The sequence below is a fragment of the Rhinoraja longicauda genome, chromosome 5 (genome assembly GCF_053455715.1).
Source record: "Rhinoraja longicauda isolate Sanriku21f chromosome 5, sRhiLon1.1, whole genome shotgun sequence".
In the NCBI taxonomy this organism is placed as follows: Eukaryota; Metazoa; Chordata; class Chondrichthyes; order Rajiformes; family Arhynchobatidae; genus Rhinoraja; species Rhinoraja longicauda.
In genome coordinates this window covers 12,388,873-12,410,637 of record NC_135957.1, presented here as the reverse complement: position 1 = coordinate 12,410,637, position 21,765 = coordinate 12,388,873, and the positions used below count along the sequence as shown (strand labels likewise).

General features: G+C 44.0%; 1 protein-coding gene across 1 annotated transcript in view; it reads right to left on the bottom strand.

Moving 5' to 3' along the window:
- LOC144593406 (CUB and sushi domain-containing protein 1-like) overlaps nt 1-21,765 on the bottom strand; it is a 1,892,487-nt gene that overhangs the window by 315,130 nt on the left and 1,555,592 nt on the right. Inside the window, exons 32-33 of the mRNA XM_078398909.1 lie at nt 12,396-12,509; nt 10,275-10,370 (exon numbers count right to left, since the gene is read on the bottom strand). Coding sequence (XP_078255035.1) covers nt 10,275-10,370; nt 12,396-12,509 — 210 coding nt within the window. The remainder of the gene's footprint in view (nt 1-10,274; nt 10,371-12,395; nt 12,510-21,765) is intronic.

The window sequence follows — 21,765 nt, the reverse complement described above, 5'->3', positions numbered from 1 at the left end:
TGGAAATATCAAGTACTAGAGGGCATAGATTTAAGGTGAGAGGGGCAAAGTTTCAAGGAGATGTGCGGGGCAAGTTTTTATTTAGAGTTAGTGGTGAGTGCCTTGGGCTCAGTTAGACAAACTATTAAATCATGAGGCCTCTGATTCACGGTTGCAAGGACCGAGCATGAAGGTAAGCCGATACAGAAGCTTGACAGCATGCAGCACCAGACACAGGAACAACTTCTACTCCTCTATTATCAGGCTTCTGAAAGTCCTTCCATAAGCGAGGATGCTGTCCAATTCACCTCTACCTCACTGTTGACATTGAACTTTGTCTCTGGTACAGGTGCGCTAACTCCCATCTCCCTTCGAGCAAAAGGTATAGTAGTGTGAAAACGCACACCTCCAGATTCAGGAACAGTTTCTTCCCAGCTGCTATCAGACAACTGAGCCATCCTATCACAACCAGAGAGCAGTGCTGAACTACTATCTACCTCATTGGTGACCCTTGGACTATCCTTGATCGGACTTTGCTGGCTTTACCTTGCACTAAACGTCATGTAATGGATCGATTGTAATCATGTACTGGCTTTCTGCTGTAAATGGATCGATTGTAATCATGTATTGGCTTTCTGCTGACTGGACAGCACGCAACAAAAGCTTTTCACGGTACCTCGATACACGTGACAATAAACTAAACTGAACTGAACAGAAATGCTGTGAACACTATCCTGCACAGTTTGCTATACCTACAGTACTTGAGTTTGGCTAGATTGCATCTATGTATAGTAATATTTGATTTGATTGGATAGCTTGCAAAATAAAGCTTTTTCACTGTACACGTGGCAATAATAAACCTAAGAAAGACAAAATGCTGGAGTAAATCAGCGGGGCAGGCTGTATCTTTGGAGAACATGGAAAGGTGACATTTTGGGTCGGGACCATTCTTCAGACTCATCTTTCAGTTTGAGACCCTTCTTCAGACGTGTTTTGGGGCAGGACACTTCTTCAGACTGACTGAAAAAGGAGGCCAACCCAAAAAATCGAGTCTGATAGATCCCTGCTCTCCAGAGATGCTGCCTGCCCCACTGAGTTACTCCAGCACTTTGTGTCTTTCTATGGTATAAGCCAGCATCAGAAGATCCTTGTTAATAAATAATAAACCTGAACATATAATACAAGAATCTTTTCTTTCTCCGAGACGTTCAAGACTCGTTCAGTACCGAATGTAACAAATAACCCAGGTTCTCAGCAATAAGAACACCAGGTTCCAAAAACAAAGCCAACTGTTGTTTATGGACTAGGGTAGAAGTACGGGCTTATTGGTTATATGCAGAGAATGAGATCAGCGGACTTCACCTCAGGTCGTGAGTCCAGACCAGGGGGTGGTACAGTGGCGCAGCGGGTAGAACTGCTGCCTCACAGCACCGGAGACACAGGTTTCATCCTGACTACGGGGGATGTCAGTACAGAGTTTGTACGTTCTCCCTGTAACTGCGTGGGCTTTCCCCTGGGTGCTCCGGTTTCCTCCCACACTCCAAAGTTGTGCAGGTTTGTAAGTTAATTGGCTTCGGAAAATCTGTAAACTGTCTCCAGTGTGCATAGGATAGTGCTAGTGTACAGGGTGATCGCTGATTGGTGTGGACTCGGTGGGTCGAGGGGCCTGTTTCCACACTAAAGTAAAGCACATACATACTCTTCAGAAGTGTGAAGGCTGGAGGAAAGGGGAAGGCTGGTAAATGGAGCCGCAGAGCTTACTCGGAACAAACTACTCCAGGCATGATGCCGATGGGACTGGAGCAGGAATTCCATCGACATAAGTAAACAAGACTCAGGGCAAGTTACCAGCCAGAGAACTTGCAGACGTAAAGAAAGAGGCACCTTTCATGTGGACATGTTTAACCTCAAGATTTACTCTGCGAGAGCTTTTCCAAATAGATCACAGCTGAAGTGCATGAAATTTATTTTCAATAAAAGGGCAAATGCACAGTAGTGGGCAAAGGGTGGGACTAATTGTATTGCTCCATCAAAACGCTGGTAAACACACAGGGTCAAATAATTTTCTTTTGCACTGCACAAATCTGTGCTGGAAATAATTTTCACTGAGCAAGACCCATTTTTCCCAGGAAATATGTCTATTAAATTCTCGTGGGTTAATTCCGGAGGTGCCGCGGTAAATAGATAGTTCAGTATGGCTCACAGCTGTGTTAGCTCATGCAGAAAGGACATTGGAAAACCAATTTTGTAGAAACAAGGAACTGCAGATGTTGGTTTACAAAACAAGACATAAGGTGCTGGAGTAACTCCGCAGGTCAGCATCTCTGGAGAACATGGATAGGTAACGATTCGGGTCAGGACCCTTCTTCAGACCAGGTTTCAAGGTGAAAAATCAAGTTTGAGAGGCTTTTAGACAGGTGCATGGATATGCAGGAAATTGAGGGACATGGATCATGTGCAGCCAGGTGAGATCTGTTTATGTCGGCATCACGTTCAGCACAGACATTGTGGGCCGAAGGGCCTGTTCCTGTGCTGTACCTTTCTGTGTTCTGATCAAATCGGACAGAGCGAAGGTATTTATTCACAAAATGCTGGGGTAACTCAGCAGGTCAGGCAGCATCTCTGGAGAGAAGGAATGGGTGACGTTTCAGCTCGAAACCCTTCTTCAGACAGAGAGTCACAGAAAAGGGAAACGAGAGAGAAGGAATGGGTGACGTTTCGGGTTGAGACCCTTCTTCAGACAGAGAGTCACAGAAAAGGGAAACGAGAGAGAAGGAATGGGTGACGTTTCGGGTTGAGACCCTTCTTCAGACAGAGAGTCACAGAAAAGGGAAACGAGAGAGAAGGAATGGGTGACGTTTCGGGTCGAGACCCTTCTTCAGCCTGAATTGGACAGAGAACTGAATAAACATTCAGGGCAAGGGTAACTGCATTGAAAAGCCAAGTGGGGAAGATGTGACAAATAAAGGCCATGGGTACAATTGCTAGGATGCACCTCGCGGTGGCAGAAGGGTCCCAGAAAGTTCTGTAGAGCCAATCGATTGGTGGGCCGCCGAGAGAAGAGGGACCTGGCAGGGGGGGGGGGTAGCACAGAGTGCAAAGAGTGACCCAATGGGGGAAGGGGGGCGCCGAGAGCAAAGAGGGACCCTGTGCGGGAGGCAGGCGGGGGGGTAAGGGGCACGAGGATGGTGCCGAGATCAAAGAGGGACTCAATGGGGGGGAGAGGATGGCGCCGAGAGCAAAGAGGGACTCAATGGGGTGGGGGCCACCGTGAACAAATGGGAACCCGGCGAGGAGCCGCCTTGAGAGGGGATCTTATCGAAACGTATAAGATTATTAAGGGGTTGGACACGTTAGAGGCAGTAAACATGTTCCCAATGTTGGGGGAGTCCAGAACCAGGGGTCACAGTTTAAGAATAAGGGGTAGGCCATTTAGAACTGAGATGAGGAAAAACGTTTTCAGTCAGAGAGTTGTGAATCTGTGGAATTCTCTGCATCAGAAGGCAGTGGAGGTCAATTCTATGAATGCATTCAAGAGAGAACTAGATAGAGCTCTTAAGGATAGCGGAGTCAGGGGGTACGGGGAGAAGGCAGGAACGGGGTACTGATTGAGAATTATCAGCCATGATCACATTGAATGGTGGTGCTGGCTCGAAGGGCCGAATGGCCTCCTCCTGCACCTATTGTCTATTGTCTATTGAGAAGATAAGAAAGTACCAAGAACTTCTAAAACTCTGTTGGCGCCAGAAACGTAGCAACTCTTTGTGTACTGCCTAGGTGAGGTGTGCTGTATGATTTTACCGGTTACATGCAAAAAACAACGAATTTCACTGTTCACCGTGGTACATGTGACAAAAAAGTATCATCGAATTAATTGAATAGAAACATAGAAACATAGAAACATAGAAAATAGGTGCAGGAGTAGGCCATTCGGCCCTTCGAGCCTGCACCGCCATTCAATATGATCATGGCTGATCATCCAGCTCAGTAACCTGTACCTGCCTTCTCTCCATACCCCCTGATCCCTGGCAAAAAGGGCCACATCTAACTCCCTCTTAAATATAGCCAATGAACTGGCCTCAACTACCTTCTGTGGCAGAGAATTCCACAGACTCACCACTCTCTGTGCGAAGAAATGTTTTCTCATCTCGGTCCTAAAAGACTTCCCCCTTATCCTTAAGCTGTGACCCCTGGTTCTGGACTCCCCCAACATCGGGAACAATCTTCCCGCATCTAGCCTCTCCAACCCCTTAAGAATTTTATATGTTTCTATAAGATCCCCCCTCAGTCTTCTAAATTCCAGCGAGTACAAGCCCAATCTATCCAGTCTTTCCTCATATGCAAGTCCCGCCATCCCAGGGATCAATCTGGTGAACCTTCTCTGTACTCCCTCTAAGGCAAGAACGTCTTTCCTCAGGTTAGGAGACCAAAACTGCACACAATACTCCAGGTGCGGTCTCACCAAGGCCCTGTACAACTGCAGCAGAACCTCCCTGCTCCTAAACTCAAATCCTCTTGTTATGAATGCCAACATACCATTCGCTTTCTTCACTGCCTGCTGCACCTGCATGCTTGCTTTCAATGACTGGTGCACCATGACACCCAGGTCACGTTTCATCTCCCCTTCTCCCAATCGGTCACCATTCAGGTAATACTCTGCTTTCCTGTTCTTGCCGCCAAAGTGGATAACCTCACATTTATCCACATTATATTGCATCTGCCATGCATTTGCCCACTCGCCTAATCTATCCAAGTCACTCTGCAGCCTCCTAGCATCCTCCTCGCAGCTAACACTGCCACCCAGCTTCGTGTCATCCGCAAACTTAGAGATGTTGCATTCAATTCCCTCGTCCAAATCATTAATATACACTGTAAATAACTGGGGTCCCAGCACTGAGCCTTGCGGTACCCCACTAGTCACTGCCTGCCATTCCGAAAAGGACCCGTTTATTCCTACTCTTTGCTTTCTGTCCGCCAACCAATGGAGTTGAACTGAATGAAAATATATCAAGTAAAGAGAGACAATATAACGGGGGTCAGAGAAAGAGTTGAGCTTTTGTTTTCCTTTGGTGGACAGAGTTCAGTGGCAAGGCCATTCTTATTGTCCACCCTTCACTAGAGTTAGAGTTAGAGTTAGAGTTAGAATTAGGGCCTTCATTTGGTGGCGTTAAGCCACCTCTGGAAATGGTTACAAATCTTCTGATGACAGTTCTCCCTCACTGCTTTTGGAGTTGATTTAGACCAAGTGACCGTGAAGGATTAGAGATGTTTGCTGAGTTAGAAATGTCTGCAGCTTGAGAGAGAGGTCACGGACCATGGCAATCCTTGGAAAAGCCAACACCGACACAAACCAAAAAAAAGGAAAAAAGACAAACAGGCTGCCAGAGAGCCACAGCCGTTAGGCGCAGCCACACGTATTGGAGTATTGTGAGCAATTTTGGGCCTCATATCCAAGGAAGGATGTGCTTGCGCTGGAGAGGGTCCAGAGGAAATTTACGAGAATGATCCCAGGAATAAGTGGGTTAACATATGCTGAGCGTTTGATGGCACTGGGCCTGTACTCGCTGGAGTTTAGATGGATGAGGGGAGACATCATTGAAACTCACTGAATAGTGAAGGGCTTGGATATGGTGGATGTGGAGAGGATGTTTCCACTGGTGGGAGAGTCCAGGACGAGAGGGCACAGCCTCAGAATAAAAAGAAGTACCTTTAGAAAGGAGATTGGGGGGGGGGATTTCTTTAGTCAGAGGCTGGTGAATCTGTGGAATTCATTGCCACAGACGGCTGTGGAGGCCGTCAATGGATATTTTTAAGGCAGAGATTGACAGATTCTTGATTAGTGCGGGTGTCATGGATTATGGGGCGAATGCAGGAAAATGGGGTTGAGAGGGGAAGATAGATCAGCCATGATTGAATGGTGGAGTGGACTCGATGGGCCAAATGGCGTAACCTGCTCCGATCACTTATAAATTTGTGAATCCCATTCACCTGGTGCCTTTGTTCTTCCATACGATGGGTCATAGGTTTGGAATTGCTGTTGGAGATGAGAACTGTTATAGAGAAAAAGGTTCAATGTCCACAATGAGGTAGGTTGTAGAATCAGGGACTGTGCCCAGGCTCTTTGAAGCCTGATAACAGAGGGGAAGAAGCTGTTTCGAAATCCGGTTGTTGTGGCCTTTACAGCTTCTGTGTCTCCTACCTAACAGTTGCGGGGAGAAGAGAGAACGACCGGGGTAGAAAGGGTCTTTGATTATGTTGGCTGTGTTCTCTTGCTTATGAAACCCAAATGACTCAGAGTTCCACCATACCTCCTGAGGAAAAATCTTTTGTTTATTTCATTTGTTTAGTTTAGTGTAGAGATACAATGTGGAAACAGGCCCTTCGGCCATGCCGACCAGCGATCACCCCGTACACTAGCACTATCCTACACACGAGGGACAATCTACCATTTACAGAAGCCAATTGACCTGCACGTCTTTGGAATGTGGGAGAAAACCTGAGCACCCAGAGAAAACCCACGAGGTCACAGTGAGAACGCACAAGCTCCATACAGACAGCACCCAAAGTCAGTATTGAACCCAGGTCTCAGGCGCTGTAAGACAGCAGCTCTATCGCTGCGCCACCATGCCGCCCATATTAATTATAATCAAATTTATAATTTTACGCCCATACTTGTCGCTGATTAAACAGGCTAGGAGAATAGGTTTAAGATCACGAGCAAAACCTGTGGAAACTGGTCCGATAACTCTTCTGAGTCAATGAATGTGACAGGTTGGGCCCAATTTCTCATGGAAGGAAGCAACCTTTATCTGCCAGTGCTCTGCTGAATGAAAACTCGTAACTGGTACAAATTAGATTGTTATAAAGGTCACATTTCTCAATTTCAGTGAAGGTGGCCACGAGAAGACAGAACCAGGGAGAAAAAAAAAGAAAATGCTGTGTTTTGACAGCAATTATTCTTCCCCATCTTTCAGTTAATGCGTCGTACTGCAGTGATATAAAACTGAAATCATTGCTGCGTAAAAGCGAATGCCAAATAAGGTCAGCCTGGAATGGAAGGCAATAAATAAAATGATCAAATTTACAGGGCAGATTATTGCTTTCGTTCATTGTTCACCAGCTATCCCCAGGCACATTTATAAGCCTTTACTGGCAACCTGGTTGGTGTAATAATTCCTTCCTGCCCATTTTTTGCAAGGAACTGTAAAATTAGGTAGATTGAATTGTAAGATGGCTCAGAAATTCACCCCTGTTCGAGGATGTGCGGACACCAACATTTTTCTGCAGTTTAGTTCAGTTTATTATTATTGTCACGCGTCATGAGGTAGAGTGAAAAGCTATTTTGGTGCAAGCTTTAATCCCCCCCCCCCCCCAGCTTTCTCCCTCCTTCTGCAATTACTCAGAAGAAGGGTCGTGACCCGAAATGTGACCTGTACCGAGGTACGGTGAAAAATAAATTGTTGCATGCTATTCAATCAGCAGATAAACAATACATGATCACAATCAAGCCGTCTGCTGTCTACAGACAAAGGATAAAGGGAATAACATTTAGTGCAAAGTCCAGTAAAGTCTGATTAAAGATAATCCAAGAGTCTCCAATGAGGTTGATGGTAAGTCAGGACCACTCTCCAGTTGGTGATAGGATGGTTCAGTTGTCTGATGACAGTTGGGAAAAAAACTGTTTTTCCCTTTCCATTATTTAAGAATAAGGGGTAGGCCATTTAGAACGGAGATGAGGACAAACTTTTTCAGTCAGAGAGTTGTAAATCTGTGGAATTCTCTGCCTCAGAAGGCAGTGGAGGCCAATTCTCTGAATGCATTCAAGAGAGAGCTAGATAGAGCTCTTAAGGATAGCGGAGTCACGGTATGGGGAGAAGGCAGGAACGGGGTACTGATTGAGAATGATCAGCCATGATCACATTGAATGGTGGTGCTGGCTCGAAGGGCCGAATGGCCTACTCCTGCACCTATTGTCTATTGTCTATTATTTCCTGTTCCTAAACATTTGTTATGATCCAAGTACAAACAATTGAAGCACAATCAGTAACTCGTGAAGCAGCACGATGAGACTTTGGCGAGGCCACAATGAAGCATCCCCTACAGTTCCTGTCGCCCCATTACAGGAAGGAAGTGGAGGCTTTGGAGAGGGTGCAGAGGAGGTTTACCAGAATGTCGCCTGGATTAGGGTTTCAGCTCCAGGGAGTGGTTGGACAGACTTGGATTGTTTTCTCTGGAACATCGGAGGTTCAAGAAAGACTTGATATAAGTCTATGAAATTATGAGAGGCTTAGATTGGATAGACAGTCAAAACCTTTTTATCAGGGTGCAAATGACCAGAGGAACAGCACCTCATATTTCGCCAGGGCAGCTTGCAGCCCAGTGGTATGAACATTGACTTCTCCAACTTTAGATAGTTCCTCTGTCCCTCTCTTCCCCTCCCCCTTCCCAGATCTCCCACTGTCTTCCTGTCTCCACCTATATCCTTCCTTTGTCCCGCCCCCCTGACATCAGTCTGAAGAAGGGTCTCGACCCGAAACGTCGCCCATTCCTTCTCTCCTGAGATGCTGCCTGACCTGCTGAGTTACTCCAGCATTTTGTGAATAAATACCTTCGATTTGTACCGGCATCTGCAGTTATTTTCTAACACTAGAGCGCATTGCTATAAAGTGTGAGGGGGAAACTTTAAAGGAGATGTGTGGGGCACGTTTTTTTTTTCTTTACACAGGGAGGGGGGCAGCTGGAATGTTTTGCAAAGTGGAGGCAGATACAATAGTGTTGTTTAAGAGGGGTTTGGACAGGCACATGGAAGTGCAGTGAATAAAGTGATATGGATCATGTACAGGCAGATGAGATTAGTTTAACTTGGCATCATGTCCAGCACAGACATTATGGGTTGAAGGGCCTGTTCCTCTGCTGTACTGTTCTATGCTGTATGTAACTGTAGTTTCGGCAGCCCACATATCTCCTGAGCCAAACCTCCTCTGCTGGAAGGACAAACAAGTTGCAGAAGGTGCAGGGGCTTGAAAGCCTGGACCTCCATATTTATCAAAAGCTTCTTCCCCCACTGCTATCATTCTGTGGGTTTTGCATTTAATGTGTTTATTGTTGGATTTGCAATTCTGTACTCTGTGATCCTCATGCAAACAATGAATTTCATTGCATCCTGCTGCATATGACAAGTGACGAGTCAGAATCTGAACATCCTTCAGTGTCTGCAACTCTTTAAGAGATGTGATACAATAACAGTAAAATCTGTTCCAACAACAAACAGGTTTACTGTGGGATGCAGACAATAAAAAGACAATATTTTCTTTGGCTCCAAATCATTTTAAAAGGATGACAGCTGCTTTCATTGAACCAAACAACTACCTCTCAGCCTCAGTAACACAACTCCTTGTCAGACTTTAATGGTGAGTTATGTTTCTATCTGCACAGTATATTCGTTTTATATAGAGATATATATAGATGGTTAAATTAAACTAACTAAATAACTAAAGTCAGTCAATTTTCGGCACCCCAACTTTGAGATGAACGTTTTCCCCAGTCATTTAACCTCAGATGAATTGGGTTCAATTCAATTTAATACTGACCTTGAAAAACCTTCATCCTCAAAGTTGGGATGCAGAAATTTGCCTGAGTTAGTCAGTTAGTTTAGTTATTGTCATGTGTACAGAGGTACAGCAAAAATCTTTTGTTGCGTGCTATCCAGTCATCGGAAAGACAATACATGATTACAATCGAGATGTCCACAATGTACAGATACATGATGAAGGGAACAGCATGAATAATGTTCAGTGCAAGATAAAGCCAGTAAAGTCCGATCAAAGATAGTCTGAGGTCTCTAATGAGGTAGAGAGTAATTCACAACTTCAAGTCTTCAACTAGTCGAGTGCAAGCATCATTATTAATAATGCGTGGGATGGAAGCACAAAAGAGATCAAGGTGCTCCAAGAGACGGCATGAAATACTTTGGAATGGGGACCTGAGGTCATCAAAAATCAAAAGATAAATGACTTTGACAGCTTTTCGTTAAGAAAAGTACTTTATCTGTTTTTAACTATCCTGACGTTACTCTCTTGTGGTGTCTTGGCAAGTGCCAATAAGTTTCAAACGAAAAATGTCACGACTTCAGAGTGTCACAGAGGTAACAATCATGACTTTGAATAGATTTTCCAGCAGGACAGACCTTTTAAGATCACTCAGCCAAAATGAAATTGTAGTCAAGTTGCTTTTTAAGCACCGTGCAAGACCCATTCTGCACCCTCTGAGGAAAGCAATCAATTGGAATCCTTTACCTTGATAAACAAAGTGAAAACCTTTTGATGATGCTCCACTCTTCGCGCTGAATCTGAGCAAAATTTGGTTTGATGTGGCCAGAGGCAAAGTTTCTCCTGGGGAATGAAAATATCAAATTTAGGACAGAGAACATGGTTAGTTTGCACAGTGAAAGACACCAAAGGGTCGAAATTCATCTTAAAAAAACCAAAACAATTAAAAGGCATGTCACTGGATTGTAAAATATGCCAACCTGGCAATAATAGATCAGAAATTGCTTTGGCATGCTATGTCAAAAATATTATACCATCTTGCAATAGTTATTAGGATTGGCTATGTCTTAGCATCTGAAAGAATTGTAGGAAATGCCCGATGCTTGATCATATGGTCAGGTTAGGTAGAGTTATCTGAGATACGACAGTCAAAGTACAGCCAAATATCACAACAGGGATATGATTAGTGAACAAGTTACCACATGGATTGACCTTTGGTACCTTGTACTAATGGACAAGGTACCATGGTTCAATGTAGCTCTGCAGAGATGTTTCCGGACCCGTTGAGCTACTCGAGCACTTTGTGTCTACCTTTAGTATAAACCAGCAACTGCATTTTAGTTTACTCCACTGCAGAATCTCCTCAAGGTATGCCTACTTTGAAGACATTCTCCTCCTCTCGCTGACAGGAATCATGAGAGACCCTCTCTCATTGATCCCCCTCTGTGATTCCCGCTGCTCTCAGGCTCTATGACTACGTTTTAACCCAGACTTGCTACCACAGCCACATGTTTTCTCGGCGCTTGCCTGCACCTCCATCTTGCACCTCGTGGCTTCCAACTCTGGTTCCAGAACTCCCAGTTTGGACCCAACCCAGATCTCAGGTACCAACAGTCAATCTACCACTCCTCACAACACTTCTCCTACTCTCCAGAGATGCTGCCTGACTTGCTGAGTAACACCAGCATTTTGTGTCTACCCTTATATTTTTAGTTTAGTTTAGTTTAGAGATACAGTGTGGAAACAGGCCCTTCAGACCATCGAGTCTGTGCCGACCAGTGATCCCCGCACACTAACACTATCCTACATACACTAGGGAAAATTTACAAGCCACTTAACTTAGTAACCTACATGTCTTTGGAGTGTGGAAGGAAACCGGAGCACCCGGAGAAAACCCACGTGGTCACGGGGTGAACGTACAATCTCCGTTCAGGCAGCACCCGTAGTCAGTATTGAACCCAGGTCTCTGGTGCAGCAACAGAGAGGTTTGGACTGTTTACCCTGTCAATGCTTCTCATAATTTTATATACTTCTATTAGGTCTCCCCTCAAACTCTGGCATTCCAAATAATGGTTTCTCATTGTTAGATTAAATAGACAATAGACAATAGGTGCAGGAGGAGGCCATTCGGCCCTTCGAGCTTGCACCGCCATTCAATGTGATCATGGCTGATCATTCTCAATCAGTACCCCGTTCCTGCCTTCTCCCCAAACCCCCTGACTGAATACTTTTCCTATTTCTCTCATAAAACATTTGGGACACTTCGGAATCCTAGGATTGTCACTGGAGTATTACATTTGGGAAGTTCAGAGATGTGAACCTGCGATCAACCATTCTATAAGACCAGAAGACATAGGAGCAGAATTAGGTCATTTGGCCCATCAAGTCTATTTAACCACTCAATTATAGCTGATCTACCCTTCCTTCTCAATCCCATTCTCCTGCCTTCTCCCCACCCTTACAAATCAAAAATCTATCAGTCTCTGCTTTGAAAAACACCTCATGACTTGGCTTCCACAGCCATCTGTGGCACTGAATTCTACACATTCACGACCCTCTGCTAAAGAAATTCCTCCTCATCTCCATTTTAAAAGATATGTTCTTTTATTCTGAGGCTGTACCTTCTGGTCCTAAACCCACTCTCGACTGGAACCATCTGTCACTATCTCGGAATAGATATCTGAGTCCATGTCAGTGGAATGCAAGCACAATAATTTATGGCCTAGACTCTCACATTACTGGAAACATCCTTTCCACGCCCACCCTATCATTCTCCTGGCACTCTGAGTGGATAAAGCCACCGTGTATCTCCTTATTAAACTCCATTTGTTTTTTTCTTCAGGAATGTAGGAAGTGTAAAAGCTTTACCAGAGTGTGATCCAGAGAGAGAAGCAAGAAGTCTGGATTGTTGACTGTGTCCGTCAAACAGCTCCACAACATCATTCAGTGCCGTCTGAAAATATGCAAACTGTCCAAACACCACTGCAAAAAATAAAACAGGAACAGGGGAGATAAAGAGAAGCATTAGCCCACATGAGAACATTTGTACCCTCTTGTTATCACCTCTTCCACAGCCAACATTGACCATTGTGGAAAACGTGGATAGCAGACGTTTCGGGTGAAGACCCGACTTGAGGCTCCAATGCTTGCATCGACTAAGATGCAAATCAAACTAATCCACTCTGCCTGAGCATAATCTGCATCCCTCCATTCTCCGGAGAGGAATGGGTGACATTTCGGGTCGAGACCCTTCTTTGGACTCATTCCTTCCCTGCAGAGATGCTGCCTGTCCCGCTGAGTTACTCCAGCATTTTGTGACCCATTCCTTCTTTCCAGAGATGTTGCCTGCCCCGCTGAGTTACTCCAGACTTTTGTGTCTATCTTCGGTTTAAACAAGCATCTGCAGTTCCTTCCTACACATATCTCCATTCCCTGCCTGATCATGTGCCTTTCTAAATGCATCTTAAACAATGCTATTGCATCTGCTTCCACCTCCTCCTCTGGAGGTGCATTCCAGGCACAACCACTCTCTGTGTCAAAAACCTGCTTCACAAATCTCCTGCAAACTTTTCTCCTCTCCTCTCCTCTTATATTTATGGCCATGAGTATTTAATATTTCCATCTCCGGAAAAAACATTCTATTTATGACTTTCATAATTTTATAAACTTCTATCAGGTCTCACGCTCAGTCTCTGATGCTCCACACATCTCTCCCAGTTGGTCTAATTTCACTTTATATCTAAGATAGACACAAAATGCTGGAGTAACTTAGCGGGTCTGGTAGCATCTCTGGAGAAAAAGAATAGGTGATGTTTCAGGTCGAGACTCTTCTTCATAGAAACACTCTCCAATCCAAACAACATCTACGTGTACGTCTTCGGGAACCTCTCCAAATCCTCCACATCTGTCCTGAAATGCAGCGATCAGAACCGCACACAATATTCCAAAGGTGGCCTCACTAACGTTTTGTACAACTGCAACATGATTTGCAAAGTTTTATGCTCAATGCCCCGGTGCTCGGTGTAACCAAGCATGCCGTATACCTTCCTTACCACCCGATCCGTTTGTGTTGCCACTTTCAAGGAGCTACGGACTTGCAACCCAAGATCCCTCTGTACGTTAATGTGCTCGTACGTCTGCCTTGAGCTGTAGGCTTTCTTCTTGCACTTGATCTCCCCAAATGCAACACCGTATACTTGTCTGAATTAAACTCCATCTGCCATTTCACAGCCCAACCAATCTACATGCTGTATCCTTTGGTAAACTTTCTCACTAACTACAACTCTGCCAATTTCTTTGTTTTTCTGCGTTGTCTTTGCAGACTACTCTGCCATTCAATCATGGCTGATTTTTTTAAAAAGGAAAATGTAATATCATTTTTTTTTAAAGTCATACACTTGACCAAAATTTTATCGAAAGTTATATTTATGCTTCTAATGAGAGGCAAACTACATGAACTACTTGTGTCCTGCTGATTCTCCTTTGTTGCACTAAACAATGTGAATCAAAACAAGCTTCTGCAGTTTTCTGAAATTCACTGTCAAACATGCTGCTAATATCATGTCACATGCCATCAATTCAATAGACCTGCAGGTTCCCTGTCTGAAATTCAATCTACTTGCAGATTCCACACAATTACAAATCCAATTTTTCCTTCAAGTCCCAGGTCAAAAAAACTACAATACATAGGACTTCTTCATTTTCAAAGTTGCTTAATTCAAATGATTAATTCAAATTGAAATTGCACCAAAGTAATCTCTGATTGAGAACACATGGTCGGTATATAGTTTAATTCAAAACTCTTAGTGCATGTTAATGGCTCATTTGAATTGGAATTCATATTCTAATTCCCAATCTAAATAGTTTGCGACCTGTGACGTGTAATGATTCATTCAACGACAACCAGTCTCATACAGTCTGGAGGCTTTCTGGCATTATCATGCTAGAAGAGACAAATTAATCTGCCAAACAACCTCAAAGCGACATGTCTATAGCACGGTAAATCATATCACACAACAAATGCCAATTAAATCCTGCTCTGCATTCAGAGTTACAAATAGCTATGTTTCAGACAGGACCAGCATTTAATTTTGTAAAGTTTAAATTTAGAGATACAACGAGGAAAAAGGCCCTTCCACCCACCGAGTCCAGGCTGCCCAGTGATCACCCGCACACTAGCTCTATCCAGGGCCATTTTTACAGCATTATGGGCCCCCAGGCAAAGCAGTGTACTGGGGCCCCTACCGTTACTCTCCCCACCCCCCTTTCCCTACCAGCCCCCCCCCCCCCCTGTCGTGCCGGCGAAAAGCACTTACCGAAAAGCACTTAGCGATGGACTTAGGGTGCTACATTGTTGCGAAAAGCACTTACAGATCGCTGTGAGAAGCACTTAGTAACCGAAAATGTTGCGAAAAAAGCACTTATTGAACCTACATTTTTAAAGTAGTATTTAATTATTGCAAGTCACTTAACATACACAGATCAGCATGGGGCCCCTATGCTCGTGGGCCCCCGGGCAAGTGCCCATCAGGCCCATGCGTTAAGACGGCCCTGGCTCTATCCCGCACACTAGGGACAACTCACAGAGGTCAATTAAGCTACAAACCTGCAAGTCTTTGTGGGAGGAAATCGGAGGACCCGGGAAAAACCCACGTGGTCACGGGGAGAATGTACAAACTCCGTACAGATGTGCGTCGGATAGCACTAGTGTACAGGGTGATCACTGGTCAGCACGGACTCGGTGGGCCGAAGTGCCTATTTCCACACGGTGTCCCAAAAGTCTAAAGTCACCACCCCGCTTAATATTAGATGTCTTCATTGAATCTCTTTGATATTTGATATTAGTCCCTTCATCTTTAACATAACACATGCCAGACCACCTGTGCTGTAGCCATGAGCCAAATGAGGCAGATTTTCCAAAACACCATGAACTGGGAAACAGTAGCAATACGTACATCTTGCACAACTTCCAGGCATCAACAGTAATTCAGATATTAATCTTGCCAAATGAATTGCAGCAGATGTGAATAATTATATATCTTGACATGCATAAATCACACATTATGCAAAGATAAATTTCACTGTGAACGCACAGAATGCTAAGTTTTATGTTACAACTCTGGCTCCGGGTCGGAAGGTCGTAGGGAGAGAGATGCGTGCATAAAAATCTTGATAGGTTGCCGTCCATAGGGAATGAGGCATAGCCTGAGAGACCATTCTTTGGGCGGGATTAAGTGGCGGCTGTGTCTCTGTCCACAGGTTTCAGCTTCCTGTGTGCCAGCTGGCTTGAAACGCCACCTATTCCTTCAACTTTAACTATTCACTTTAACTCCCCTTCCCATTCCCACACTGAGCTTTCTGCCCCTGGCCTCCTCCACTCTCAGAGTCAGGCCCAATGCAAATTGGAGGAACAGCAACAACACCCAGCTGAATGAATATTGACTTCTCTAATGTCAAGCAACTCTTGCATCCCCTCTCTCACCGTCCCTCCCCCATCTTACTCGTTGTGCTAGTTTCACTGTCGTGCAATAGAGTTTCACTCGTTATCACCTTCCCCACAGCCAACAATGGACCGTTGTGGGCTCTACCTTTCCTTGATCATCGTTGCTGGCTTTGATTTGTCCTTTTGCATATCTTTCATTCATTTATTCTATGTACTTTTCATACCTCTAGTTTCCCTCGCCCGACTCTCAGTCTGAAGGAAGGTGTCGACCTGAAACGTCACCTGTTCCTTCTCTCCAGAGATGCTGCCTGACCCGCTGTGTTACTCCAACACTTTGCATTTCTCTCCCTTGTTTCCTATTAAACAAGAGCGACTGTGTTGCACAAAGGCTTACTTGGGTGAAATCCTTGAAGGAACAGGGACAGCATATTATAAATGCCACTCATTAAATAGATGGATGCGCAGATATATGTAAATAGATGCATTGAAATCCTATTTGTCATCCCGTTCAGAATTGTGCTTCTTTCTCAGTTTACAATGTGATCAGTAGATGTCTTGGAGCATAAAATTATGGTAGTTCTAATAACAAGCAAGTTCTTCTGCTTTTATGAATCGTTGTTTATAAAATAAGAAGAGCATCTCCATTATGAGAATAGACACTAAATGCTGGAGTAACTCAGTGGGACAAGCAGCATCTCTGGAGAGAAGAAATGGGTGACATTTCAGAAGAATTCTGAAGGGTCTCAACCCAAAACGTCACCCATTCCTTCTCTTCGAGATGCTGCCTGTCCCACTGAGTTACTCCAGCTTTTTGTGTCTATCTTCGGTTTAAACCAGCATCTGCAATTCCTTCCTACACATCTCTCTCTATTATGAGTTCAATTTCCTCAAACCAGATGGGTTAACGGAGGGTACATTCACGAGACTTTAGACACACAGCATGGAAACCAGACCTACAAAGTTGATTGGTCACCATATATAAACAGGAGAGTGGAGGGTGGGGGGAAAATAAGGGAATGCATTTTGATAAATGTAGCTTAATCTTTAATGGACTTACAAGCATCTTTTTACCTTTTTGTCTGCAATAAAAAGCACCAAGTGGTGCTGACTTAAACATGCCATCTGTGCCACTGTGCTGCCCATGGTAAAATGTGGCAAAGACGTGAAATGTGTTGTTGGGGAAATCCATAAGATTCCTAAGGTACACGTTGGGCTTTTGGATGAAAAATCTGTGTTTCAATCTTTCTCAGATTTCTTACGTTCTCTTCAGCAACAGTGCGTCATGTGGTTCCAGCAGACTCCATTACGTGCTGGTGGAATTAACCCTATTGCAAATTTCTACATTTCATCTAACCTTTACGCATCCACTTTAGACTCACTGAGTCCACACCGACCAGCAATCCCCCAGTACACTAGCACTGTCCTACAAACCAGGGACAATTTTACCGAAGCCAATTAACCTACAAACCTGTACGACTTGGGTGAATGCGGGAGGAAACCAGAGCACCAGGAGAAAACCCACGTGGTCACAGGGAAAATATATAAACATTATATAGACAGCACCTGCAGTCAGGATCGAAACCGGGTCTCTGGCGAGATAAGACAGCAAATCTACCGCTGTGCCACCGTGCCAATGTTTGTATATTTTCTTTTTTTTTGTTTAATCTTACACTTGTTTTGCCAGCCGTTGAATGATTAGAGACTCCTCTCACACAAGGTTAAATTATTAGCAGCATTTCCAATAAATGTTTGCAGTATATGTTGTTCAGAATGCTGCCTCTCTACATTGGGGGAACCAGTATAGATTATACAACCATTTCATTGAGCACCTGCACTCTGCCTGCAAGCAAAACTATTAACTCCCTGCCATTTGTCACTTTAATTCCTCATCACTCACCCTCTCCAACACATTCTGTTCCGATGCATACATCAGAAGCTGCACCTCACCATCCGACAATGTCGAACTGCAGCCCCGATGAAAATAAGCATTAAATCCACTCTTCCAGTTCTGGAGGCATTCATTATACACCTGCTCTCCCATTGAATATAGCAAATTCTGTCTATTTACAACTTAAGCATTACCTCCAGTCAACTCAAAATTTATTATGAGAGGCCAACTTAATAATGCATCCAACATTTGAGAGTTCTTGAAGTGCTATTTTTTTCTGTGACTGAACTTGTTTACAACATCAAGAATCTGAGGAAAAGACCCATGATTGGGCCATTAGGCCTCCACTGCCTACATTGCTATTCACGATCATGAAGGCAGATTAGTTTAGTTTAGTTTAGAGACCCAGTGCGGAAACAGGCCCTTCGGCCCACCGAGTCCACGCGACCAATGATCACTTGGACTCTAACACCGTCCTACACACTGAGCAAGCAAAGTGCTTTGAATGCTCATCCATTAAGAAGTCATTTTCCACTAATTCATAGCATCTATCTCTACCCAATGAGATTTTTTCCCAGACCATTGCCTTGTGAACTCTACATTTTATATTTCGGAGAAAATACGACTGGCGCTAAACCCACAAACATCTTCTGAATACTGATCTAAAGAAATCACTTTCAGGCCGTCTCTTTGTGATCTTCCATGTTTTTCATACAACCTACAGCTGAAAATTATGAAGACCACAACACGACCTATTTGGAGGATTACCTCTCCGAATTCCTGTTGCATTTTGCAGGTAGTTATCGCTCTGCCTCTAGCTGGGCAATAATCCTACCTTTTACATATCTTTCATAAATGTTCAATCCCGGATTATTAAAGCACATTTAACTTGTAAGTGTGGCAGAGCTGCAGTGTGGGAAATGAAAGCCTCTTTTGTAACTAACATTGCTCAGCTATTCCTAAACATCTAAACATTTAAACGTTTTGCATCTGCCTGCATTGCCAGTTTTCGTGCAGAACAAAAGACAGATCTTGGAGCATAACAGACGAAGGAACGTGCACAAAATGAATTATTGTTCTTCAAATGTGAGAAGTATTGATCTTGTGGGAAATTAATAATGAATTTGTCCAAAATGTAACACATCTGCAAAAAAAAAAAAACCCACACAATCCATTGGCTCTTTGATTATGTTTTTTTCCTGAACCTAAATTTCTCATTTTGGGCAGGAAACTGTGTGGTATTAATCTCAGCATAGGAAACTTATCCATCAAGCAGTATTTTGCTTGAAAACCTTGCGTTCTCCGGTGGCCAACAGTGCAAGAGACCCAGGTTCCATCTTGACCTGTGTTGAGTTTGAATGTTCTCCCTGTGACCTGCAAGGGTTTCTGCCGGGTGCTCGGGTCTCTTTCCACATCCCACAGACGCGCGGATTTGGAGATGAATTAGCCCTCTGCAAATTGTTCCGAGTGTGTCAGGAGTGGATTCAAAAATGGGACAACATAAAGCTAGTATGAAGGGGTGTGCCATTTTGGATTGAGTTGTGGCACAGTGGAGCAGTGGCAGAGTTGCTACCTCATAGCACCAGAGACCAGAGTTTGATCCTGACTACAGGTGCTGCCTGTATGGAGTTTTTACATTCTCCCTGTGACCGTGTGGGTTTTCTCTGGGTGTTCACACTTCCGCCCACACTCCAAAGACATACAGGTTTGTAGGTTAATTGGGTTCTGTAAATTGTCCCCAGTGTGTAGGATAGAAATAATGTACAGGGGTGATTGCTGACCGGTGCTCTTTCAGAGGGCCGATGGGCTTGTTTCCGCACTGTATCTCTAAACCTGGACTGTCATGATCCAAAACCACAACCGGTCTGGTTGAAAGGTCCCTGTCTGAAACCCCTTCCTGTTCATTCCCCTCCACGGACACTGCCTGACCTGTTAAGTTCCCCCAGCTGCTATCCTTTTTGGTTTAGTTTTAGAGAAACTAAAAGGGCCTGTTTCAAAGCTGTATCTCTAAAGTCGAAAGAGTCACAGACAACATTTCCAGGAAGCATTCCAACTGCTGATTAGAAATCGTGATTTCAAGGTTGTGTTGCATAAATTTCATGGCTGGCTAATATTTACAGGGTATCTTGCAGTCTCCAGACAACAGACATGGATGCATAATCCAACAACTTATCTTCTGCAGCTGAGACCTTTTTCCAAGCATGTTAAAGCATATTTCCATTTACAAGTCATTTAAAAACATCTAAAACAAACAGTTGCATTTTCTTCCATTGCACTTGAGTGTAGAGGAAGATCTTAGCACAAAATGCTGGAGTAACTCAGCAGGTCAGGCGGCATCTTGTACAGAAGGAAGATCTTATGCTTACACAAACATTGACCACACTTCAAAAGTACTTTCAGGCTGTAAAGGGTTTCCTGAGACTTTGGAAGGACCAACATAATTCCAAGTTCTTCCTTTCTTTCAAATCAAAGGGCAGGAATAGTTGGCTCCAGCAGTCTTGCCATTTACTATGTGGGTTTCCCCCACTGCTCTGAGTCTAGATTTTGTGTCTATCTTTGGTATAAACTAGCATCTGCAGTTCCTTTTTATTGCACGAACCGGTCTTTTATCTTTTACAAATGACAGTATCTGTCTCAATTACCGCCTCTGGCAGCTCATTCCATATTCCCACCACACTATATAAACTAGCATCTGAAGTTCCGAGTTATTATTTTAAAAGAAAACCTGCTACAGTTTGTTCAATAGAAAAGCAATGAGTTCGAGTAGCAATACTTTAAAATGCAGCCTGATAAAACAGACAGATCCTTTGGCTGCCAAGAGCACATTGACCATCAAGTACCCATTTATATTATTCCTTCACTCATAGCGGAGTCAGGGGGTATGGGGAGAACGCAGGAACGGGGTACTGATTGTGCATGATCAGCCATGATCACGGTGAATGGCGGTGCTGGCTCGAAGGGCCGAATGCCCTACTCCTGCACCTATTGTCTATCCCATTTTAAAAAAATTCTCCCACATTCCCATCAGCTTCTCCCAAATCCTACCACTCACCAGTACAAACTTGGATTGCTTTCAGAAATGGATTGTTTTCTCTGAACACCAGAGGTTATGGGGAGACCGATAGAAGTATCTAAAAGTTTTGGGAGGTAGAGATAGGGTAGACAGCCAGAACCTTTCTTGCAGGATAGAAAAATGTAGAAAAAATAAAAACTAGAGGGCATAGCTTTAAGGTGAGAAGGGCAAAGTTTAAAGGAGATGTGGGGCAAGTTATTTTTTTACACTGAGAGATCAGAAGAATGGGAACTGTGATCCTGATAAAGGCAGTACAGAAGATGTATCTTAGCTTAGAGAATCAAAGTCTGCAGAGGTGTCCCGACCCAAAACGTCACCTATCCATTTTCTCCGAAGATGCTGCCTGACCTGTTGAGTTACTCCAGCACTCAATGCCTATTATTTTTTACAAGCCAGCATCTGCAGTTCCTTCTGCCTACATTTTCCTGCCAATGTCTTCCATTCCTTGCTCTTGCGTAGCTCCACTCGTACCCATTCCATGTTTTGATTTTCTCATAAAAAGGAACCAAAGAAAGACACAAAATGCTGGAGTGACTCAGTGGGTCAGGCAGCATCTTTGGAGAAAATGGATAGTGATGTTTTGAGTCAGGACCCTGTTTCAGACAAATAATGGTGTTCTTGTGAATAATTAGATGTCTATTCCTTTGAGGTACAAACCCCCAACAGGATAAGTGAAACACCTGTCGTGAACAAGAGAAGTTAAGGAGAGTGTTAACTTGAAAGAAGAGGAGTAAGACAGAGTAGTTAGTATCTGGAACGCACTGTTAGAGGTGGTGGAATGGGATAAAATCGCTGCAGTTATAAAAGGCATTTAGACAGACACTTAAACAGGCAA